This window comes from Choloepus didactylus, chromosome 9 (genome assembly GCF_015220235.1).
Source record: "Choloepus didactylus isolate mChoDid1 chromosome 9, mChoDid1.pri, whole genome shotgun sequence".
In the NCBI taxonomy this organism is placed as follows: Eukaryota; Metazoa; Chordata; class Mammalia; order Pilosa; family Megalonychidae; genus Choloepus; species Choloepus didactylus.
Genome location: NC_051315.1, coordinates 133,922,451 through 133,947,860, shown reverse-complemented (window position 1 = coordinate 133,947,860; position 25,410 = coordinate 133,922,451). Strand labels below are relative to the sequence as shown.

Here is a 25,410-nt window from a genome sequence, read left to right as displayed (position 1 = left end):
CTGTCTGAAAGTTGGCTTACTTAAACTTAATTCTTGGAGGATATATTTCACAGGATATAGAATCCTAGGTTGACAGCTGTTTTCCTTCAGCACAGGAAAGATCCTGTTCCATTGTTTACTGGATTCCATTTTTGCTGCTGAGAAATTAGCTGTCAGTCTACCTGTGCATCTTTTGAATATAATCTGTCTCTTTTTTGGCTGCTTTAAGAGTTCCGTTTTCTCTTTGGTTTTCTACTGCTTCACTATGTGTGACAAGATGCGTCTGGGTTCAGATAAGTAGAATTCTCTACTCCTGTTTCTTGAAATATTGCCTCTTCCCCATTCTCTTTATATCTCCGGGGCTCCAATAATAGGTAGATTAGACCTATTCCCTGTATCCTCCACGTTGTTGTCCTCACTTTTGTGCCTTACACTTTGATTCTGCATGCTTGATCCTAGGTGTTTTATTAGAATTACTTTCTAGTTGATCGATTCTCTCACTTAGCTTTTCTTTTTCTTTTTTGGATCAGTTTCATTTATGAATCATCTGTGTGCAATAAAATTTACTCTTTTAAGACAACATGCACACGTGTGGGGGAACTTCAGGTGCAGTCAGTCAGTAGAAGACAGAGGTCAGCAGAAGCCCCAGGAGGAGACCAAGGAGAGCTGGGATGCCAGCCGGGGAACCCCACGGTCACATCAAGCCAGCAGAAGAGCTCTGCAGACTCTGAAGGAAGCGTGGCCCGTGAGACCTTGGTGTTGGACTTTTAGCCTCCAAAACCATGAGACGATAAATCCCTGTCCTGTTGCTGAGTCATCTGGGATGTGGCATTTGTCAGAGCAGCCGTGGCAGACTGGGATTGAAGCACGCGCTGCACGTCTCCCTCCACCTCATTCTCACACTGTCCCAGACACAGTCCGTTTCTTTCTACAGCTGCACCGTTCATCATAGCTGGAGGGGCTGATGGCACATGGGTTTTTCCAGTCTTTGTTGCTCCAAACTATGGTGCCGTGAAGAGCCCCGCACACCCATCTTTTTGCAGTTTTGATGGTGGTCTTTGGGGTGCCTTCCTAGAAGTGGGGGTGATTTGGTCAGAAAGTAAATGTCATGTGTTGCATCCTGAGGACAAACCCTCATTTATTTAACCCTCTGGGTTACTTTATTACTATTTTTGCTCTTATAAATACTGTTGTGATGAACATATTGGTGATTATACCTTTGATGTCATTTGGATCGTTCCTTATGGGAGCTTCCTGGAGGTGGAACCACTGGGCAGAGGTGTGAGCATCTGTGGACTCGACGTAATCTGCAACAGCTGCGTGCCCTCCCCCCCCTGCCCCAGTCGGCACGTCAGGTCATGCTGCTTACACGTGTTACTCTCCAGAGCCACCAGGGTGAAGGGGGAGGCTGCCCTGCTGTGCCCCCAGGCCCCCCAGAGAGCCCTGCTCTGGCTTGCTGCCCAGCTTCACCTCTCTCCACACCCCCACCCTACCTGCCTCCATACAGAACCTTTCACAGACCCCACGTGGGTTTCCTGCCCCTTTGCCATTTTCTATGCTCTTTGGAAATGTCCCGCCATCCTCTGCTCCCCAGCTCCTTTGCATTGTGGAGTTGTCATGCTCAGTGCATTTTACTTGTTCATTTCATTGTCTGCCTCTCTTCTAGCCTCTGAGCTTCCTGTGGGGCTGTGAGTTAGGGAACCTTATGTCCCTGGGCCCTGCCCAGGGACTGTAACCCCAAGAAGCTTAGGGGTGTGCTGAGTGAGAGGAGACATGAGGAGGTGAGCACTGCCTTCCACCTGCAGAAGAGGGTACAGGCACACAGTGCAGGTGGCTGTCCCAGTGTGCCACGCCTCCAAGCCCACACCTGGTGCAGGCACCTTCAGGTGACCTCCAGGCGTCCTTCAGCACCATCTCAGAGGAGGTGCGCCCTCCTCAGTGCTCCCTGGAATACCCGTCCACTGCTCCCTTGTCACGGCCGGTTTCCTACCTGAGGCCCCCGGGCTCTTCCCTCCCCACATGTCCTCCCCCATGGCCGAGATGCCCGGAAATGGAGGGGCCGGCAGAGGCTGGGAGGAGCCCTGCTCCACTGGGCTCCTGGGAAGCAAGGGTTTGCTGCTGCCACTGCTGTTCTCCTCCTCATCCTCCCCTGCTGCTCCCCTCCCTCCTCCTCCTCGGTTCACACCTGCTGGGGTCTGTCTGACCAAGCCCCTGGCTCCTCCCCACTGCCTGCTGCCCCCCAGCCTGTGGGGGATCCTGGGCTGGACCTGCAGGGTTTGAGCTGCAGGAGGCCCCTGAACTGAACCCGGGGACCCCCATCGACTCCTCACCTCCCCCCGGTGGCTGCCCTGCCCCCAGGGCTCCATGCCCTCCCGCTGAGCCCAGTGCTCCCTCGCAGAACACATCGAGGCATTTCTCAAAGATGTGCTTTCTCTTTGGATTCTGAGAATCTGGTCTTGAGGTGCACAGCCCCACCACGGAACTCTCCCTCGCAGGGGCTGTACAGAGCGGACGAGCGGTTCGGGCCGGGCATCGAGACCTACTCGGATGGCAGCCAGGACGTGGGGCTGTGGTTCCGGGAGCACCTCGTCAAGCTGTGCCTCGAAATCCCCGGCGGCTTCTCCATCCTTGGCTTCCCCGAATTTGCCCCTTTCCTCCTGGGCTCTCGGGCCAGGATCAGTCTCCCCGACGAGGAGAAGATGGAATGGGGCCTAGATGAGGGGAAGGACCCCTTTTTCTATGAGTACAAGCGGTTTATTCTGAATGACGACCTGACGCTGCCTCCAGAAATGCACGTCTACTCGACCAACAACGGCCACCTGCCCATGACCTGCTCCCTCCGCAAGGATCTGGACGTCCGGCTCCTCCTGAACGACCTCCCTCCGCTGGCCGAGGAGGAGGAGCCGTGGCCTGTCATCAACGAGACCCCTCTGCTGCTCAGGATGCAGAAGCAAGTGTACAAGTTCAGGTAACCCCACGGGCCTGTCCCGAAACACTGGTGCCTGGGCCCTTCCGCGTCCAGGTGACTTTGAGGGCCATTTGTCAATGAATATAAAAGTCCTTCTTTTCCGAGTGACCCAGACAGGTGCCTGGGAGCCAGGCTGGGAGAGGGGCATCTGCGGCCGCATGGGGGCTGGGGTCCCCGTGTCTCACTGGCCTGCTCTCGGGGGGCAGGATGGGTCGGGATTGCCCCTACGGGTGTGGAGCAGGTGGTCCTGGGGTGCTTTGGGATGCTGGAAGGCCACGTGGCCTGGGCAGAGCAGACATGCACGTCCAGCCTGGGCCCCACACCTCCGGCCTGCGCTCCCCTCCATGGTGCCATGTCCATGCTGACCAGACCAGTAGCCGGTGCAGCCCCCGGGGCCCAGGAGGCCGAGGAGCGGGTGTGAGCAGGGGATGGGAGGGGCCTTCCCAGGGGCCACGCTGCCCACTGAGCCCGCCGCGTCTGCAGGAACAGGAAGGCCCACAGCAGCTGGAACATGGGCGCCATACTGGAGGGGCAGCGTGGCGGCTTTGCACCCGGGGGACCCAAGGAGCAGCTCTCCAGGGAGCTGATCCTCAAGGCCGAGGCGGGCGACCTCCCCTGGATCCGCGGGGTCCTCCGGGACAACCTGGCCAGCGCCGACGTGGCCGACGCCAGGGGCTACACCGTGCTGGCTGCGGCCACCGTAAGGCCCCAGGGGCCACTTGGAGGGCCGTGGGCGTGGGGGTGCTGCTGCCAGCAGAGGCTGGATGTCTGGGGGGGCCTCCTTGTGCCCTGGGTCCCCGCGAGCCTGCCCGCCCTGCAGGTGCACTGCCACACGCACGTCATCAGCCTCCTGCTGGACAGTGGGGCCGACGTGAACAGGTGCACGGACGACGGCCTCACCCCGCTCAGCATCAGCTTCCTGCTCTACTACCCCGCCACGTCCTTCCTGCCCAACATCGCCGAGAGGACCCTGCCTGAGCCCCAGGTCAGCGTCTGTCTGTCTGTCCCTTCTTCTCCGCCTTATGGTCCAACCAGGCCGCCCAGGGGAGGAGTAAGAGGGAACAGAGCCCTGTGGTGTCCGAGCCTGCTGCTGTGGGTGCCAGGCCATGGCTGCCCCCCACCCCGGGCACAGGTGCCCCAGAGAGGGGTGGGTCCCACGGCGGGGCCCGCCAGGCTACTGTGCGTGCTGAGTCCCTGTCCCGTCCCTGCTCCAGGGCAGGCTCAGGGACAAACCCTGGCCAGCGTGAGCGGGGCCTCCTGGGCGCACAGCACTACCCGAGGGTGTGGGCTGAGCTACCCTCGCACTGACCTCTGGGGCCTTGAGGACGTCCCCTGGGCCTGGCCCCTGCTGTTCTGTGTGTGTCTGTGTGTGTGTTTGTGGGGCCGGGGTGGGTGCCCCTTTGCTGCGTGGGAAGCAGGCCCCGGGCCCTGAGGCCTGAGTGTCAGCCCTTGTCCACAAAGAGGAAGTGATGCCCGTGGAGGCTGGTGCTCCCTGCGAGGGCCTGGGGCTCCCTGACCTGGCCTGGGTGACGCCGTCCAAGGGGTGGCGGCTTCCACCTGGAGCACCTGCTCTCAAGTCCTCCCCTGTGTCCTCCCATCCCCTCTCGTCTCTCCGGAGACCACGTGGCCACGGGCGGGCAGCACGGCCGGGTGCTCCAAAGCCCTGGCATGTCCCGTGTCTCAGCTTCACGCCTTCAGCCTTCCCTTCCCGTGCAGCGTGATGGTCCCGGGGCCATGGTGTCTTAGAGCCAGGGGTGGGCGGAGGGCGCAGACCCCTGCCTCGCCCTTGGTGCCCACCCAGGGATGGGTGCAGCCCCCAGGCTGGGTGGGCTCCGTCCAGCTGTGAGCCCTCGGGGGCTGGTGTGTCCCAGTGAGCAGGGTGCCCCTCCCGCGGGCGCTGCCTGTGCCCTGACCTTGGGCTCCGGCCGGCAGCACTGCCCGGGAGAAGACCCCAGAACGTCGGAGGCAGCAGGTCTCCAAACAGCGACAGGGTTGTTTTGTTTTATAGTAGCAATGGTTCATGTCTAATTAATTTGTATGTATATAACTATGTTTGTTCAGGGAAATTTTTTTTGGTAGTCAAAAGTTGTTAACTTGCAATGATGACTGACGCTCAAGTTTAAAGGTGATCTTACAAACAGGGGAAGGTGTTTTGGTCAGTGTGTCTGTCTGTCTCCCCTTCACTGGAGGCTTCCGGAAACAAAGGATGAAGCAGGGCGTGGAGGGGGCACAGCTGGTATCTGAGGCGTCCGTGAGCGTGGAGAAGACATGCAGGAAGGGGCTGTGAGCAGGGTAACCTAATTACTGATGAAGGAATTGGGGACCCCATAAAGTCTCATCATTTTAATCTTAAAATTCTTACAAAAATCTCTCCTTTTTAAAAAAAAAACTTTTTATTCTGAAAAAATTAAACATACACGAAAGCAGAGAAAACAGTGTAACAGGTGTCCACGGACCCATCGCTCACTCAGATTAAACTGTTACCCACACGTGGCTCCTCTTAATTCACCTCACTGCCTGCCGGCCCCCCACAGTGCATTCCACGTGGTGCCATGGCGGCCGTAAATACTTCTCTTTCTTTATCTTTTAACAGAACCACACACACCATTTTGCATCTGAAAAAAGTAACCAGCAACTTCTTAATGTTTCCCAGCATTCCGTTCATGTTCAGTTTATAATCACCTCCTTCTCTCTTGTCCAATTGATTGCCGTCTGTTCCGGTTTGCTGATGCTGCCCATTATGCAAAATGCCAGAAATGGATTGGCTTTTATAAAGGGGGTTTATTTTGTTACATAGTTACATTCTTAAGGCCATAAAAGTGTCCAGGCTATGGCTGCAGCAGGTATACTTTCACCGAAGGATGGCCAGTGGTGTCCGGAAAACCTCTGTTAGCTGGGGAGGCACGTGGCTGGCGTCTGCTCTGGAGTTCTGGTTTCAAAATGGCTTTCTCCCAGGACGTTCCTCTCTAGGCGTCTGCTTGCTCCTGGGCTGCATTCTCCAAAATGTCTCTGTAACCTGCAGTATCTCCAAAATGTCACTCTCAGTTGCTCTGCTCTGGGCCTGTATGGCTCTCTTTAAAGTACTCTAATGTTCCAATAAAGACCCACCCTGAATGGGGGGGCAACACTTCCATAGAAATAATCCAATGAAAGTCTCATCCACAGCTGATTGAGTCACATCTCCATGGAAACACTGGACCAATAGGTTCCAACCTAATCAACACTAATACGTCTGCCCCCACAAGATTGCATCAAAGAATATGGCATTTTGGGGGACATAATACATCCAAACTGGTACAGCATCTGTTTGTAGACGGACCTGGGCTGTTTTCCCCACAGTGTTTCCCATGCTGTGGCTTTCACAGATTGTGCCTCCGCGGGGCCATCCTCCTCCTCCAACCCTTGTCCTCCCTGTGGAGCAGCAGCTCAGAGTCACCGGAACAGGATGCGTGGACTCTGGCCCACCGGCTGTTTTGTAATAACGTTTTATTGGGAGACAGTCGCACCCGTTTGTTTACACACAGTCTTGGCCACTTTTTCTCCGCGACCCTGGAGTCGAGGGGTCGTGATAGAGGCCCTGTGGCCCTCACAGACTGAGCAGTCTGCTGTCAGGGAGAGCTTGTTAACCCACGGAGTGCTGGGCCCCGCAGGAAGTGTGGTGAGGCCTGAGAATCTGCATTTCTAGCACGTTCCTGGTGAGGCTGAGGCTGCCAGGCCAGAGACAGCACTTTGCAAACCACAGTTATGAAACCCAGGTGGGAAATGGCATCATCCAGTAGGATACCACATGCCACGTACACGGTTTAAAATATCCCAGGAGCCATGTTAGAGACGGTAAAATGGAACAGGTGAATTAATTTCAATAACTTAATCCAGTGTGTCCAAGATGTGATCACTTCAGGGGGGTCGTCAGTATGAAGTTTTAGTGGGACACTCTGCATTCCTTTCTTGGCAGTCTGGGTGTGTATGGCTGTGAGTGTGCACCTCGCACACTCTGGTCCTGCACAGGCCGTGTGTGCTTCAGGAGCTGCTGGGGCTCATGGCTGCCCCCTGAAGCGTGGCCCCGTCCCGCTCCGGCTTCTGCCCGAGGAGGAAGGGGTCCTTTCCTCGCGGAGCTGGTGCAAAGGGCACGAGCACAGCTACTTTGGCGTGTCCGGGCCCGGTGCTTGGGCAGCTGCTCCTGCCCACGGCTCCGTTTCCTTCTTCCTTCTAATGACTTTTCTTTTTTTCTACTTCCCAAAGGAAGGAGCCACGAAAGGGGCATCTCTGCCAAGCCCGGCCATCGTGTTGACCGAAGCAGCCCCTGAGGCTGCCTTTTATGAGGATGTGCTCCCAGAACCCAGCGGCCGGGAGCTGCGGCCGGCGGTGCCCCTCTCGGGCAGTGAGGACGACACCACCTCGCTGAGCCTGCAGCCGTCCGGGGAGTCCGCCGACCTGCGGAGCACGTCCAGGCCGGGCAGCGTCCACAACCTCGAGCAGGGCCTGGACGAGGCGCCCGGCAACCTGGACAAGTGCACGCTGTGCAGCTACGAGACCAACTTTGAGTCCAACCTGTGCGTCCACGGCTTCTCCATCAAGCTCTCAGCAGACATGCTGGAGAAGAGTGCCCAGGTCTACAGCATGCTCAGGACGCCTTCCGTTGGCGCCAGCGACCACGACAAGGGCACCGTGCGGAGGATGGCGCAGTCCATGGTCCGGTGAGCCCTGGGCTGCAGCCGGCAGGATGGGGGGGCCCAGAGGCGCACCGTCCACTCAGGAGGGAGCCTTTCCAGAAATGCACGCCCCGTGCTGGGCACCCAATCCGTCAGGGGCCCGGCTGCATGACAGCAGCGTTGGCTGGCTAAACACTGGGGTTCCAGCTGGGGGGGTCTGTGCGTTTCGGGCATGGGGAGCCCTGGAAATGCCTCCTGGACGAGCGCACACACACTCACCCTCACTGTGCACACCCACCCGCACTTCCCTGCCCTCGCCATCTAGACCAGCGGTTCTCAAAATGAGGTCACACATGTTGTGTGGGGTCCCCAGGGCCCTTTCGGGGAGTCTGCAAGGTCAAAACTATTATCATAGTGATCCTGAGGCTTTATTTGCCTTTTTCACCGGAGAATGTTTGCACCGATGGAGCAAAACTGCCATGACTTGGCACACATGGGGCCAGCCCCACCGAATCCCAGTGGCCACTGCCTCCCCACCACGTGCTCACGGGCCAAAGGCCGGCTGTACCTGATGAAGCAGTAAATGCCACGAGCCAGCCCTTCTCACCGTCAGCATGATGAGCTGGGCAGGCCACCTGCAGCCCTTCTGCTGCAAACCTGGCATGGTAGTTTTCTCCAGGAAAGCACCGATCTGATCATTCGAGTTGCAAAACTGAACTGGCCATTTTCCCCACGGGGCAGCATTTTTAGTTGAAAGAATGGCCAACAGCTACCTGGGGTTGTCCCTCCTCAGGTGTCTGGCAGGTATGTGTCTTGAAGATGACAAAGTTGGCCTTAAAGTGAGCCTGCCACTGTAAGGAAAATCCCTGACAGTCTTTGTTGCCTGAGATAAAATTTGAGATTTCAAGTGAAAATTAGAATTCCAGAACAGCTCGCCACCACCACAAGAGACCCTGCAGCTTCCAGGTTCTGGTGCAAAGGGTGATGTCAGCGAGTGGGGTTTTCTGGTCCTTTCTAATGACACGTGCCCAGGGGAAGGCCCCGTTTCTCGGGAAGCCAGGGTTTTCCCAACACCGAGGGCTGGTGTTCCAGAGTCCCCTGTGGGCAAACATCCCACCACGATGAGGGTAGGCCGGTAGGTCTGACTGTAGCTGAGGACGAAGAGTTCCCTGAGAGGCTCTCCCGTTCCACGTGACAGCTGACCCTTAGAGATGGCCACCTGCTGAGTTGGGGGTGCTGTTGGAGGCTCGTTTCCACAGTCACCCCAGAAGCCCATTTATGGCTTCTTCCTTTGCAGCTCCATGTCGTGTGAGGTTGGGCGTCCATCTTTCACGCCAGCCTCAGGGACAGCACAGCGGGCTGGGCGCAGGGGCCGGTGGGCACTGCCAGCCGTCTGCTTCAAAGCCAGACACTGGCAAGATTTGCACAGACATGGGACACGGGTGCTCTTGACCCTGATTTGTTCTGTTTGGGAAAATATGGTAATTTTCATAAAAATACTTTATTTGTGCTAATGTGAGCTGGGCTTGTAATTGTTACTTTTTAAACAAATAAGAATTTAAAAATTTCTCAGTTTTAACTTGTGTTCTAGTTTGCTAATGCTGCAGAATGCAAAACACCAGAGATGGTATTGGCTTTTATAAAAAGGGGGTTTATTTGGCTACACAGTTTCAGTCTTAAGGCCATAAAGTGTCCAAGGTAACACGTCAGTAATCAGGTACCTTCAATGGAGGATGGCCAATGGCATCCGGAAAACCTCTGTTAGCTGGGAAGGCACGTGGCTGGTATCTGCTCCAAAGTTCTGGTTTCAAAATGGCTTTATCCCAGGACGTTACTCTCTAGCAAGCTTGCTCCTCTTCAAAACGTCACTCACAGCTGCACTGAGCTCCTTCTCTTTGAGTCAGCTCATTTATATGGCTCCACTGATCAAGGTCCATCCTGAATGGGTGGGGCCACGCCTCCATGGAAATATCCCATGAGTTATCATCTACAGTTGGGTGGGGCACATCTCCATGCAAACAACCTAATCCAAATGTTCCAACTTAATCCCCACTATTATGTCTGCCCAACAAGATTGCATCAAAGAATATGGCTTTTTCTGGGGGACATAATACATTCAAACCGGCACAACTTGTCATGCAGTGACACTAATAGCACACATGTACACAGCAGCCCTTTGGGCTGGCCCGGGATTTTAAAGAGCACAGAAGGATCCTGAGGTCGACACGTTTGAGAACGGCTGCTCTAGGCTGGGGGTCCCCAGTGCCTTCCTGGGCACCCCCAGGCCCCCACAGGCTCTGCTCCCTTGTCACTTGCCTCCCCCCCATAGCCACTCTCTATCCTTTCCCTTTTCAGTCCACCCTGTGGGCCGTCCCTGCTGCGGCGCTGGTGCTGGTGCTGGTGCCGCCTCTGCTTGGCCGTCTCCCGGCACCTCTGGGCAGAGGCAGAAGCATGAGTGCCCGTACATGGTGTGTGTGCATGAGTGTCAGGTGTGTGTGTGTGGTGTGTGCATATGTACATGGTGTATGTGTTGTGTTGTAGTGTGTGGTGTGTGTATGAACAGGGTGTATGTGTTGTATTGTGTTTCGTGTGTGTGTTGTGGTGTGGTGTCTGTGTGTTCATGACATGGTGTGTTGTGTATGTGTATGTGGTGTGTGTGGCCTGTGTGTCATGGTATGTGTGCATGTGGTGTGTAAGTGTTGGGTATGTTATGTGTGTGACATGTGTTGTATATATGTGTGTGCATGTGGTGTGTGTGCGTGTGTGTTGTGTGTGGTGTATATGTGTGCATGTGCTGTGTATGTGTGTGTTGTGTGTATGTGTGCCTGTGTGTGTGCTGTGTGTGCATGTGTGCATGTGTTGTATGCGCATGTTGTTGCGTCTGTGTGTGCAAGTGGTGTGTGTTTGTGTAAGTGGTGTGTGGCCTATGTGTTATGTGCATGTGTGTTGTATGTATGTGTGTGAATTGTGTATTGGGTGCACGTGTGTTGTGTGTGTGTGCTGTGTGCATGTGTGCATGTGTTGTGTGCGCATGTGTTGTGTATGTGTGTGCAAGTGGTGTGTGTTGTGTGTGTGTAAGTGGTGTGTGGCCTATGTGTTGTGTGCATGTGTATTGTGTGTATTGTATGTGTGTACATGTGGTTGTGTGCGCACGTGTTGTATGTGTGTGCACGTGTGTGCACATGGTGTGCTGTGTGTATGTGTGTGCATGTGGTTGTGTGTGTGTGGTGTGTTTGTGCACTTGCTGTGTGTTGTATGTATGTGTGTGTGCATTATGTGTGGGGTGCATGTGTGTTGTGTGTGTGCATGCATGTGTTTTGTGTCCGTTGTGTGTATGTGTGTGCGTGTGTGCGTGGTGGAGCCGAGGCGGGCCTGCTCTGTGGTGCTCTGTGGGACTGTCTCCCCCGCTTTCTCGGGGTACACAGCCGAGACCAGGCCACCTTTGTGCGTGGCTGGGCGGGCCCCAGACGGGGTCGGGGTCGGGGAGGGAGGCTCCCGGGCAGCGGGCACGGACGTCACCTGGGCCCCCCACCCTGTGACCGCGTCCCGTGGGTCCTTGCAGGCACAGGAACAGGTGGCTGACCATCAGGCTCCTGCTGCAGCGAGGCGCCGACCCCAACCTGTGCCGCGTGCCCATGCAGGTCCTGTTCCTCGCCGTGAAGACCGGTGACGTGGATGCGGTGAAGCTGCTGCTGGAGAGCGGGGCGAGGACCGACGTCCGGCTCCCCGCCCAGGTGGGTGCCCCAGCCCCAGGCCCGGCCAGGCCAGCCGCCCACGGGGGCATCACAGCCTGCCCTTTACTGAGGGGGCGCCTGCCAGTGGCACTGTTTTCACAGCCCCTGGGGTTAGTTTATTTTCTAAGCCGTTTCCGGCCGCTGGACGCACGCAGGGGGAGGCTTCCCAGACCCCTCCCGCGGGGACACTGCTGTATGGGCCTGGGGCGTCCTGGGCTCTTCCCCGCCGCCGGAGCCGCCGTCGCAAAGAATGACGCACGGTGAACACAAAACACCGTCACGTCGAGATTCTAGCTTTGGTTCCACTGCTCCAGCCGCAGAATATCTGGCTGAGAAAAAAATACAAGGGACACACATTCCTGACTGTGCTTCCTTCTAAAGAGGGCGCGTCTCTTCCACCTCCCCCACCGTTTTGTGTATTCGGGCCTGGAGGGGAGCGGGCGCCCCTTCTGCCGAGGAGGGGAAGCTGCGCATCCCTCCCCAGGGACTGGCCCTTCTGCTCGGCGGCGCCGTGCTCCTCACAGGGGCATCTGGCTCCTGAGTGAAAGAACCCGCGCTGAGAGCTGCCAGTTACTGCTCCAAAGCCCAGGAGAATGTCGTAGTAAGTTTTTGGGCTTCCTTTGAAACTAAGGTATAACCTTTGTGGGGCCAGGTGCCCCGAGGTGCGTGCTGGGGACGGGCTCAGGTACCAGAGAAACCCTCAGTGAGTGGACCCCAGAACAAGGGTCCACAGGAGCTGGGGAGTGGTCCCACCGCGGCCCTCCAGGGAGGCCCCTGCTCTGGTCAGGGCTGGCGGATGGTGGCTCCACACACCCCCCCCCCCCGTCACCTGGAGGGTGTCACCTGGATGCTTGAGGGTTTGTGTCTTTGTCCACCTTGGGGCCAGGGGCCTGGGGCTGCTTATTCTCGGTTTCCTGGTTTAAGACATGGGGTGCTGGAGGTGGGAGGTGGGCGGCAAGCAGCCTGGGACCACCCATGGCCAGGGCAGGGCCCAGGCAGCCACGTCTGGCCACCAAGAGCACCTGCCTCCGGCCACACTGAGCCGGCATTCGGGATGTCTTGTACGGGTCATTCAGGACTTGTGCCACCCTCTGGGCTCTGGGGAAACTAGGAACATTCACGCAAAGTAGCATGGGTAGAAGCTGGGAAGGGCCTCCTGTGAGGTCTTTGCTGTTAAATGATCTTGCACTAAACTTGACACTAGCAGAAGTCCCTGTGTTGTGCTTTAGGACGTCGTGCTCCCAGAGAAGGGGTCTGAGCCCATGCAGGCAAACGTCACTCTGGCCTTCCTGGGTTTGTCCGTGTCCCACGTTCCTGGCACTGTGCTCTTCTTTTTCTTTTTCTTTTTTTCACTTAACCCCACGTCTTGGGTAATCTTCCATACCAGCACAGCCAGCACAAAGCAAGTCTCTTCATTCTTTTTTTACAGCTGCATATATTTCATTGGAGGGTGAAGATGCACCCTTTACCGAAGGTGACACTGCCGGCCCTGCTGCGTTGGCTGCGACGGGCGGCCGCCCGCCTGGCTCCACGCTCCTGTGGGGCTGTCGCGGGGAAGAGCGACCCCTGCGCGTCCTGGCTGGCCCGGCTGTGCGGCGCTGCCAGCTGCTCCCGGGTGGCCTGCGGTCCTGGGGCGCGGGTCTGTTGATGCTTCCTCGAGCCGCGCGGGAGCCTCTGCGGCTGGAAACGGAGTCGAGCGCGGCTGTGTTGTGCGTTTCCTCATGGGCGCGAGGCTGGGCGTCGGTCCAGAAGTTTAAAGCTGTTCTGATCCCCTTGGATCCCCTTTTCTGCAAAGCATCCAAACGCTTTGCCCGTTTTGTGGTTGGGGCGCGTGGGCACGTCTCGTCCCCCGGCCGCAGAGGGGAGCTCGTCAGGCCCCCGGGCGGCACCGCAGCAGCAGCGGCTGCTCTCGGGTGGGCATTGATGTCGGATGGCTGGGGAGCTCCAAAGAACACTAAAACACATAAAAATTTTTTTTTGTAATTTTATTGAGATCCTCACGCACCATGCAACCCCTCTGAAGCGTACCGTCACTGGCTCACCGTGTCATCACATAGTTGTGCATACAACCCCAAGATCAATTTTAGAACATTTTCATTACTCCAGAAAAGAAGTAAGAATGAAAAAGAAAACCCAAATCCTCCCATACCCCTATCCCCCCAGCCCATTATTGACCCTTAGCATTGCTGTGGTATATTTGTTATTGTTGATGAAAGAGTATTAAAATATTACTGTGAAATCTAGCCCACAGTTTGCAATAGGTACATTTTTTCCCATGTGCCCCTCTATTATTAACTCCTTGTGATAGTGTCGTACATTTGCTCTAGGTCATGAAAGAACTTCTTAATATATTATTTTATTTTATTTTTTGTGTTTTTAAATTGTCCACAAGAGTTCCACGTTTTAACCTCCAGCTTTCCTTCTGGTGATGTACGTGACTCTAAGCGTCCCCCTCCACCACACTCACACACCATTCAGCACTGTTTATCATTCCCAGTACAACGTAAGACACGTGCCCTTTTATCCTAACACTGACACACGCAGTGAGCTCACAGAGCACCTTTCAGGGTGGAGCCTGTCTGCTGACATCACACGTTATTGGCCACAGGGCAGGGCTCGGGCCCCTAGAGATGGAGTGCTGCATCTCACGTCGTGCGGGGGCAGTGGTTTCCCCGAGGATCTGCTGATGAACTTTCCTACTTGGGATCTTATCAGTACATGGGAAAACACAGAGCAGATGAAAACATCCTTTGAAAACCAGAAGCTTGGCCTCCCCTCTGAACCCCACCTCCCCACGTGGGCGCTGCCCGGCTGCACCCCCAGTGCTGTCACTGCCCACCCTCCCTGGATACGGGGATTTCCTTCTCTTTCTTGACTCGTCACCTCACAGCTTCTCTCAGATTCATCCTGTGTTCCCTGCAGAACCCTGTCAGCTCATTCTCGCCGAGATCTGCGGTAGGAAACTTTTGAGTCCTTGCCTTTCTGAAGATGTCATCACTTTGCCCTCTGGCCTGAATGATATATTAGTTGGGTATAAAATTCTGGGTTCAAAATCTTTTTCTCTTAGAGTGCTGAAGGTGTTGCTACATTGTCTTCTGGCATCCATGGTGTTGAACGAGAAGGGACAGCGTCTGTTGCAGGTCATGCTCTCAGTGTCAATTAATCTTTCTTAGCACTGGGTCAGAATTTTGGATCTCTGAAATTTTCTTTTATTATTTTTAAAAATTAAGATATAATTCACATACTGTTAAATTCACTGTTGTAAAGTGTACAGTGCATGAATATAAAAAAAAGTTATTCCATGAACTAGAGCAGATGTACGACACTATTATAAGGAGTTAATACTAGCGGGGTTTGTGGGAAAAAATGTACCTATTGCAAACTATGGACTAGCCTTAACACTAAAATTTTCATACTTTCTCATTGCCAATGACAAATGTACTACACTGATACTATGGGTCAATAGTGGGTGTAGGGTGGGGATAAGGGGTATGGAAGGATTTGGGTTTTCCTTTTGATTTTTATTTTTCTGGAGTAATGAAAATGTTCTAAAATCGATCATGGGGATGTATGCACGACTCTGCGATGATACTGGGAGCCAGCAATTGTATACCTCAGAGATTTTATGTGGTGTGTGAATATATCGCAGTAAAACTGCATTGTAAAAAATGTGTGCAATGCAGTGGCTGTTAGTGAACTACAAGGTGTGCAACCATCACCACTGTGTAATTCAGGAGTGTTTTCATCATCCCCAAAGAAGCCCTGTACCCATTAGCTGCCACTCCCCATCTCCCCTGCCCCAGCCCCCGGGAGCCCCTCATCTGTTTCTGTCTGTGGACATTTCATATTCATGTACTCGTACAATACTTGTCTGTTTGTGTCTGGCTTCTTCCATTTAGCCCAAGGTTTTCAAAGTTCATCCGTGTTTATAGCATATGTCAGTACTTGCTTCTTTTTAGACTGAGTGATATTCTGTTGTAAGCCCGGACCACGTTTTGTTTATCAGTTGGTGGGCACTGGGTCTTTTCCACTTCTGGGCTGTTATGAATAAAGCGGCTGTGAACGTGCAGTTACAAGTTTTGAGTGGACATATGTTTTCCGATCTTTTGGGTGTGCTCCCAGGAGTGGGATTACTGGGTCGTGTGGTAACTCTATGTTTAACTTTTTGAGGAACTGCCAAACTGTTTTGCCAGTAGCTGCGCCGTTTTACGCTCCTGCCAGCGATGTGTGAGGGTTCCAGTTTTCCCACATCCTCGCCGACACTTTGTATTGTCTGACTTTTTTTATGTTAACTAAGGGGGCGTGAAGCCGTATCTCATGGTTTGATTTGCATTTTCCTCATGGCTAATCACGTTGAACACCTTTTTTGCCATTTGTATATTTTGCCTGGAGGAATGTCTATTCAAACCCTTTGCCAATTTTTAAATTGGGTAATTTGTCTTTTTATTGTTGAGTTGTAAGTGTTTTTCATATATGCTGAACCCTTATTAGATTAAATATTTCCCCCTATTATGTACGTCACCTTTTCACTTACTTATAGTGTCCTTTAAAGCACAGAAATTTTAAAATTTTGATGAATTCCAATTTATCTATTTTTCTTTGATTGCTTGTGGTTTTGGTGTCATATTTAAGAAACTATTGCCTAGTCTAAGGTCGCAAAGTTTTACCCCTCTGTTTTCTTCTGAGAGTTTTATAGTTTTAGCTCTTACATTTAGGTCTTTGACCCATTTTTAGATAATATTTATATGTGGTGTGAGGAAGGGGTGGAAGTTAATTCCTTTGGATGTGGGTATCTGGTTGTCTCATTACCATTTGTTGAAAAGACTACTCTTTCCCCATTCGATTGTCTTGGCATCTTTGTCAAAAATTAATTAACCATAGATGTGTGGGTTTATTTCTGGGTTCTGGATTCTATTCCATTGTTCTGTGTGTCTGTCCTTGTGCCAGTGCACATCTTATTGGTTACTATAGCTTCTTTCTTAGCACTCAGTGTTTCGAAACTGGTGAGTCCTCCCACTTTGTTCTCCTTTTTCGGGATCATTTAGCTGTTCTGGATCTCTTGCATTTCAGTATGAATTTTAGGATCAGCTTGAAAATTTCTGCAAAAAAAAAAAAGGCAGGGGAATTTTTATAGAATTGTTATTGGATCTGTCAATCATTTGAGTCATATTGCCATCTTAGCAATACTAAATCTTCCAATCCATGAACATGGCATGCCTTTCCATTTAATTAGCTCTTCTTTAATTTCTTTCAACAATATTTTGCAGTTTTCATTACAAATCTTGCAGTTTTTTTTTTTTTTGGTTTAATTTATTCATAAGTATTTTGTTCTTTTTGATCCTATTGTAACTGGAATTGTTTTAATTTCATTTGCAAACTGTTCATTGCTACTGTATAGAAATACAGCTGATGTTTTGTATTGATTTTGTATCCAGCAACCTCAATGAGTTCAATTATTAGTACTAATAGATTTTGTATATATGATATCATGTCACCTGCAATTAGAGATTTTAGTTTTTCGTTTCCAATCTGGATGGCTTTTAGTTCTTTTTCTTGCCTAATTGCTCTGGCTAGTGCCTCTGGGAAAATGTTGAATAGAAATGATGAGAGCTAACATTTTTGTCTTGGTCCTGATCTTAGCGGGAAAGACGTAAGTCTTTCACCATAAACTATGACGTTAACTGCGGGTTTTCCATAAATGCCCTTTATCAGACTGAGGACGTTCCCTTCTAATCCTTGTTCATTGTGTGTTTTTTATCATAAAGAGATGTTGCATTTTTTGCAATGTGTTTGTGTTGATTGAAATGATCATGTGTTTTTTGTGCTTTATTCTGTTCACATTAATATGAATATAATTGACATTGATTGATATTAAATTAGCATTATTATAATTATATTACATGAATTGAGTTTCAGATGTTAATAAAACCTTGCATTCCTGGGATAAGTCCCTCTTGGTATGATATATATTCCTTTTAATATGCTGTTGGATTCTGTTAGTATTTTTCGATAATTTTTGTGTCTACATTCTTAATGATACTGGTCTGTAGTTTTCTTGAATCGTGATATTTCTGTCTGGTTTTGGTATCAGGGTAATACTGGCCTCATAGAATGAGCCAGGAAATGTTTCTTCATGTTCTGTGTCTGGAAGAGTTGGAGAAGGATTGGTGTCAATTCTTTAAATGTTTGGTAGAGCTCACCAGGGAAGGCATTTGGGCCTGGGCTTTCTTTGTTGGAAGTTTTTTGTTTTATTAACTCAATCTCTTTACTTCTTATAGGTCTCTCCATGTTTTCCATTTCTTCTTGAGTCAGTTTTTGTATCTGTCTTTCTAGAGTTTTGTACATTTCGTCTAAGTTATCCAATTTGTTGGCACAGAGTTGTTCATATGTTTATAGTATTCCCTTACATTCATTTTTATTTCTGTAAGAGTGTGACTATTATACCTTTTTCATTTCTAATTTTAGTGATTTGAGACTTTTCTCATTTTTTTCTTGGTCAGTCTAGCTAAACATTTGTTAATTTTGTTGCTCTTACCAAAGAATCAACTTTTGCTTTCATTGATCTTCTCTATTGTGTTTCTGTTCTGTATTACATTTATTTCCATTCTAATCTTTATTTTTCACTTTTTTCTGCTTGCTTTGGGTTTAGTTTTTTTCTTTGCTTTCTAGTGTTTTAGGACGGAAGGTTAGGTTATTGATTTGAGACGTTCTTTTCAAATTTGGCTGTTTAAAGCTATAAATTTCTCTCTGAGCCCTGCTTTCACTATATCCCATAAGTATGTTGTGGTTTTGCTTTAATTAATCTCAAATATTTTTAATTTCCCTGTGATTTTTTTCTTTGATATATTGATAACTTAGGAGTCTGATGTTAATTTCCACATATTTATGAATTTCCTAAATTTTCTTCTGTATTGATTTCTAATTTCATTCCATTGTGTTTGAAGAACATACTTCCTATGATTTCAACCATTTCACATTTATCGAAACTGGTTTTATCACCTAGAATATGGTCTGTCCTGGAGAATGTTCCATGTACACTTGAGAAGAATGTGTAGTGTGCTGTGTTTGGTGGAGTTTTCTAAAGATGTTTGTTACATCTAGTTGGTTTATAGTATTGTTCAAGTCTTCTATTTCCTTATTCAAATTCTACTTAGTTCTAACCATTATGGAAAGTGGGGTATTGATGTTTCCAACTATTATTCTTCAATTGCCTATCTTTCCCTTTAATAATGCCAGTTTTTGCTTCATGTATTTTGGTGTCTGTGCTTGGTACATATATGTTTATAATTGTTATCTCTACTTTTGGGTTGATCTGTCACTATAAAATGTCCTCTTGTTTTTCTAGTAACAATTTTTGTTTTAAAGTCTGTATTGTTTGCTATTAGTATAGACAGTCCAGTTCTTTTATGGTTACTCTTTTCATGGCTTATCTCTTTCCATCTTTTTACATTCAACCTATTTGTATCTTTGAATCTAAAGTGAGTCTCTAATAAATTGCATGTAGTTGGATCATGTATTTGTTTTATCCATTCTGTCAATTCCTGTCCTTTAATTGGAGAGTTTAAGCCATTTACATTTAATCTAAGTACTGATGAACTAGGGTTTACATTCACAACTTGCTTACTGTTTTCTGTGTGTTTTATGTCTTTTGTGCTCCTCAGTCCTCCACTCCTACCTTCCTTTGGTTTAAATCGATATTTCTTAGCGTACCATTTTAACTCCATTGTCATATCTTTTACATTATGTTCTTTAATTATTTTCTTAATGTTCGCCATGCAGTTTACCATTAATATATTAATTTATAATAAACTACTTGGATTAATACCAACTTAATTTCAGTACTATACAAAAACTTTGCCCCATATAGCTTTACCCTCCCGTTAAGCTGTTATTGTCACAAATTACATCTGTATACCTTTTGTGCCCATTGCCATAGATGTATAGTTATTGCTTGTGCCGTTATCCTTACAGCCAGAAATAAATGAAAAGGAGTTAAAAGCAAAAGATACATTTATACTATCTTTTATGTTTACCTATGTAGTTACTTTCCAGTGCTCATTTTTGTACAGATGAATTTGAATTTCTCCCTTTAGTTAATTTCTCATAAGGCATGTGGGTTAGTGGCAACCTCTCTGTTTTTGTTTATTTATGTATGCCTTAGTTTCTTATTCATTTTTGAAAGATAATCTTGCTGGATACAGAATTATTGGTTAATGGGCTTTTTTTAGTTCTAGCACTTTGAATATGTTGTCTCACTGCCTTCTGAATTCCTTGATTTCTGATGAGAAGTCAGCCGTAAATCTGATTGAGGATCCTTTGCACGTGATGTATTTCTTCTCTCTTGCTGTTTTCAAGATTCTCTCGTTGACTTTGACAGTTTGACCATGATGTGTGTTAGTATGAATCTCTTTGAGTATCCTGCTAAGAATTTGTTGAGGTTCTCGGATGTGTAGATCAATATTTTAAATCAAATTTGGCAAGTTTTCAGCCATTATTTCTTCAGATTTTCTTTCTGCTCCCCTCTCTCTCCCCTCCCTTTGGGACTCCCATTATCCATCTCTCTGTACATGGGATGTTGCCCCACAGATCTTGGAACCTCTGCTAATTTTTCTTCATTGTTTTTTCCTCCTCTTATTCAGGCTGGATAATCTCAATTGACCCATCTTGAAATTAGCTGATTCTTTCTTCTGCCTGCTCAAATCTCATATTGATTCTTCTGGTGAATTTTTAGCTTCAGTTATTGTACTTTTCAACTTCCGATTTTCTGTTTGTTTCCTTTTTGTAATTTTGATCTTATTCATATTCTCTGTTTGGAGATACATCATTCTCAAACTTTTCTTTGGTTCTTTAGAAACAGTTTCCTTTAGCCCTTTGATCATAGTTAAAATAGCTTATTTAAAGTTTTGTCTAGTAAGTCTAATGTGTATCTATTGATTGCTCTTTTCCTCTGTGTGTGGGCCACCCTTTCTTGTTTCTTTGAGTGTCTTGTAATTTGGGCAACTCTGAAAGCTGGATTCTCTCTTCTCCCAGGGTTTGTTGCTGCTGCTTGCTGTAGTTGTAGTTGTTTGTTTCTTTAGTGACTTTTCTGAACTAATTCTATAAAGTCTATATTCTTTGTCACATGTGGCTACTGATGCCTCTACTCAGCTAGTTTAGTGGTCAGCTAATGACTGTGAGAGATTTTCTCCAGCACCTGTACCAGTGCGTCTCCCCGTATTTGCTGAGGGGTTCAGTATGCGTGTGGGGAAGTGCCTTCTCTCCCAGCCAGACGATATAGGAATCTGCCTCAGCCTTTGCTTTCTGCTTGCGCAGAATCTCAAGTTCAGCCTGAGGTCTGTCAGTTAAGGGCCAGCCTTTTGAGTGACATCCCCCATAGAACTACCAGACAGATCAGATAATGAGAATTCTTTGGGGTTGAGGCATTGAAAGGTCTCCAGCTCACTTCTGCTCTCTCTGATATCAGGAATGCCTGCTGCTATTTTTCCAGGCTACTGCTGAGCTGGGGAGCAGGAATGGGATTAGGGCAAATTAAATGCTTTAGAGCTCACTGTTCTTATCAAGATTCAGCCATTTTTCTTGGAAACACAATTCGTGAGTCATTACAAACTTTTGGTTAATTTTTAGGTTTCTGAAAAAGTTGATTCTGACAATTTTTGCCAGTATTTTTATTGCTTTTGTGGAGGGGAGAATTTTTGGAGTGTTTATTCTGCCAATTTTGCCAATGTCTTCTCTTGTATTAGTGCATATTTCTTTGCATCTGACCTCCCTCTTTTCTTCTGGAGCTCCTATTTGTTAGGTTTTGGAACTCTGAATCTCTCTTACACATCTCCTAATTTCTCTGGAGTGCGTTTTCCATTTCTTTGTATTTGCCCTTTCTGGGTAGAATTTCTCAGCTTAATGTCCCCCCAGTTCATGCTTCAGCTGGGTCTGCACCATTTTTTAGCTCTATTATTTTATTGTTATTATTATTATTACTACTATTGTTACTGTTTCAATGATTGAGCTTAAAAAGTTCAAGATCTCCAGCTGATTTTCATCCTGATGCAATACCGTCTTGTAAGCTGATGGTATGAGCTGTAATTATAAAATCATCTCTTTGCTCTTTCACTTTGTCCACTTGGGTTTGAGTCTTTCTGTGTAGAGTTTCTTCTCTCTCTCACGGAGCTGGCTTTTCGCCTATGTTAGGGCATCGCTGGTTTTGTGCTCGTACCCATGTGTGAGTGCTGTATCTGTTGGCCACAGTGTGCCTGGTGGGGGAGGGTGTCCATCCATGTCCCCTGGCGGGTGAAGCAGGGGCAGGTGTGGAGGCGTGGGGCCTCCTGTTCTCCCTGGGCATCATCAGATGCCTTCCACCTGGGACACCCTCGCCCTCTCTCCTGCATGGCGCTGATGCCCCTGGGATCCCTGGTGGGGAGGGGCGGGGGCAGTGGGTGGACCTGTGGGTGGCTGCACCCCAGCTGCTCTCAGAGCTACCCTGAGGTGTCTGCTTCCACCTGCCAGAGATCCCCACCAGGTGCTGTTTTGGCAGAGTCACATTTTGAGGGGTTGGGGCCGGGAGGAGGCTGGTGGGCCTTCCACCTTGACCTGAAGTCCACTGCTTGCTTCTGGCCGAGTTCCCCTCTCCTGGTTAGCTGTGCCCCTCTAGGGCTGCGCTGGCTCCGGCCATCTCCACATTGCTGCAGCTGACCCAGCAGGGCTCACGGAGACAGTGCTCCATCCACCGCCCTCATGCAATGGCCACAGTGTGCTGGGGGGAAGGGGCAAGTCTGGGGTTGAGACTGGAGTCGGGGGGCGGGGCAGGAGCTGCCGTAGCCAAGCATCCATGCGGGTGCAACCTGGACGAGAGCTTGTGGCGGCGAGTGTGGAGGGGAAGGGCTTTGCTTCAAGGAAGTTCTGGACCTTGAGCTTGAATACCAGCAGCCTCGCAGGACCTGGAAATGTCCCCTGTGGTCTGTGCAGTGCGCCGGGAGCTTTTCAGTCCATTTCTTTACGAATGGGGCCTCCATCGTGCGCCCACGTGGCCCCCGCGGACCTTGATGTCCTGGGCGTCGTGGGTGGGAACGAGGAGCTGTGGGGGCCACGGCGGTGTGGGGAGCAGCTGCCGTCCTCTCGCCCAGGTCGGGCGGCGATGCCCTGGCCTCCGCGGGCGCCCGCAGGGGGCCTGGCCTTCCCTGGTCTTCACGGCGTCCCGGGCCTCGGGCAGCGGGAGGGAGCCCATGTGGGCCTCAGCCCCGCCCCGCCTTTCCCTGCAGCTGCGGGCCCTGACCCCGCTGCACATCGCCGCTGGCCTGCCCGGGGAGGAGGGCGTCAGGATCACCGAGCTGCTGCTGCACGCCATCACCGACGTGGACGCCCGGGCCGCCGACCAGCACGAGACCTACAGGCGGGACAAGGTGCGTCCCCCCGGGGTCGGCCGGGGCCCAGGGAATTCCCTCTGGGAGCAGGATCGGTCCGTTTTGTCCAAGATTTCGGTTATCTTGCTTGGGCCCGGGTGGGTGTAACTAAGGGCGGGCCAGGCCCCCGGCTCCCCTCTGTGGAGAGACCCACGGGACTGCCCGGCTCTAGTGCCCCGGGGACGAAGGGCGCAGTGGCGTGGGGAGCAGGCGGCACCCTCCTGGCTGCCTGGGCGGGGGTCTGGGGGGGAGTGTGCCCCTGGAGAGGCTTGGGGAGGGGGCTGGGGCCTGCTAGGGGTCCGGTGCCGGTGCAGCCTGAGCCGGGACCGGTGGGTGAGGCAGCGTTTCCATCCCTAATCCACGCTGTGATGTGGCCCCTCAGCCCACAAGGCCGGCTTCGCAGCCACCTCCACCAGGAAGCCTGCCTGGCCTCCTCTCTGACGCTGCAGGGCCCCTGGGCGTGGCCTCGCCTCCTCCATGGGTCCGAGTCGCTGAGGACAGCAGCTACGCTGTCCTTGCCCCCGCACGCGGCGGAGCCTGCTGGACGTGTGTGTGAGGGTGTGAGGGAGCTCGTCTCTCCCTGCGTGCCCACGGATGGCTGCGGGAGGCATGGTCAGCTTTGACGGATTTGGGGGGCGTGGGAATGGGGCACAAGGAGCCCACGTCCAGCCTTTGAGAGGACTTCACGGGAGGGCACTTTCGACCCTGCGGTCTGTGTGGTCGTCTGGGGGCTCGGGGCGGCGCTGATCGGGGCCGGCCTCTGGGGCTGTGGGCTGAGGCTGGGGTGGCCAGGACTGACCTCTCGGTCCGCACACAGCTAGACCTGCTGCCTTCGAGCCTGAAGCTCAGCAACGAGGCGGGCCCCCCCGGCATCCACTGCAGCAGGCAGACGCCCTCCCCAGACGAGGGGGGCAGGACGGCGCTGCACGTGGCCTGCGAGCGGGAGGACAGCCACGAGGCGAGTGCTGCCCAGGGCAGCGGGGGGAGACCCTGTCCACTACCTGATGGGGCCTGGGGCTGCAGGGCGGAGACCCCCCACCACTCCACTCCCCAACCCGGGCCTGGGGCTGCAGGCGCCCAGAAGCCAGGCTGCCTTTCAGGGTCATAGTCCCTCAAGAGGTACCTGATCCTACGTTGAAACCAAAGGAAAATCGGGGGTGGTGATGGGATGAGAATGGGGACTGGGTGGCCAGAGGGGCAGAGAGGGTGGCTTGGTCCCAGGGCCTCGGGGTCTCCTGTTTCTGTGAAAATGTATGTCTGAGCTTGTGTGTGAGAGCACGTGTCCGTGTGTGCATGAGTGTCCGTGTGTGCATGAGTGTCCGTGTGTGTGTGTAGGTGTGCATGTAGGAGTGAGCATGTCTGTGTGTGCACGTAGGGTAGTACGTGTGTGTTTGTGTACGTGTGGCTATGTGTGTGAAGGTGCAAATGTGTGTGCTTGGAGACACATACTTGCACGTGGTGGGGGCAGGCTCTTGGGGGTGGTGGTCCCTCCCCAGGGGACCCCTGGCTGCTGGGGTCTGGGCAGTGGCTCTCGACCTCCGTTAATGGTCCTGGAGTCAGCCAGTGGGGCGCTGAGCATTTTAGAGGAGAACCAGAGTGCCCTGGGTTGGAGCCGAGCAGAAAGCCCCCGGGGGCTCCGCAGTGGCGTGTAGCTTGTGCGTGTTGAAGTGCTGTTGGAGCACGTTTTCTGGGTGTGCCCCCACACTAGGTCTGCATGTGCATGGGTGTGGGCCCTGGGCCGCCTAGCAGAGTCCACGTCTTCCTTGGGGCCTGTCAGACCTGACGGGGAGCACCGGCTGTGTGGACACTGTCCTGCGACTTGGCCCCTGACGGTCACCGTCTCACCATCTCTGGTGGGACCCCAAGGGAGAGGTGGGGTGTCCCTCTGGCCCTGCAGCAACTGCCCCCTCCTTGGGGACTAGTTCCAAGTAACCTGGGCCCAGGGACCACTCAGAGGAGGCTGAGTATCTGGGAAGCCGTGAGGAAACCTGGGTCCCCGTCTTGGCTTTGCCTGAGTGACCCCAGCGTGGGCCAGGCCAATGAGCTTTCCAAGCCTCAGTTTACCTACTGTCAATGAGAATAGCATGGATGCACAGGTCTGTGCAAGTGCGCTGGCTGCCGTGCAGGGTGACGGTCACGCCGCTGTCCTGCCACAGCCGGAGGGGTGAGTGTGAGGACGCGTGTAAGGGCAGGGTGGGGCCGGGAGGGGAGTGGTGGGGAGGAGAGAAGGGGCAGGCCCTGTGGGGGCCTCCTTGGAACCCCTGATCGGAGCCTTCTGAGGGGCACCTGGAGCCCAGGTTAGGGACGGGGACCCTGGGAAGGCTGGCTGGCCAAGGCCAAGGCCACTCAGTGGGGCCATCTTCAAATACAGCACTTTCCAATTCACACAGCTGCCCCTTCCACTGATTGTAGATTTTGAAGAATTTGGGGGGCACATTGTTAGGAGATGCTAAGCTTGGCATTGTGCATTAAGTCAAGGCCAGATCACCAGTGTGGAAACCCAGAAGGGAGGGCGTGGGGGCTGCAGCCTTTTGGCCATCATGCCTGCATTCCAGCAGGCAAGCAGCAGGGGACAGGCTTTCCCAGGAGCCCCCCTGTGATTCCACTGGCATCTCACTGACTTGGCAGATGCTGGGGGAAGCGCAGGGGCATGGAGCCTGGGCCAACCCACCAAAGAGGGGAAG

The 25,410-nt window shown here is 51.7% G+C and overlaps 1 protein-coding gene across 4 annotated transcripts in view; it reads left to right on the top strand.

Annotated features, from left to right (window-relative positions):
* ANKMY1 (ankyrin repeat and MYND domain containing 1) overlaps window positions 1-25,410 on the top strand; it is an 87,189-nt gene that overhangs the window by 11,604 nt on the left and 50,175 nt on the right. For 3 of the 4 annotated variants that reach the window (XM_037848843.1, XM_037848841.1, XM_037848842.1), the window contains 6 exons: window positions 2,475-2,947; window positions 3,431-3,932; window positions 7,190-7,644; window positions 11,162-11,333; window positions 22,586-22,726; window positions 23,544-23,684. In XM_037848843.1, coding sequence (XP_037704771.1) covers window positions 2,679-2,947; window positions 3,431-3,932; window positions 7,190-7,644; window positions 11,162-11,333; window positions 22,586-22,726; window positions 23,544-23,684 — 1,680 coding nt within the window. In that variant the 5' untranslated portion in view covers window positions 2,475-2,678. The remainder of the gene's footprint in view (window positions 1-2,474; window positions 2,948-3,430; window positions 3,933-7,189; window positions 7,645-11,161; window positions 11,334-22,585; window positions 22,727-23,543; window positions 23,685-25,410) is intronic. The other variant, XM_037848840.1, reaches the window with a different exon arrangement.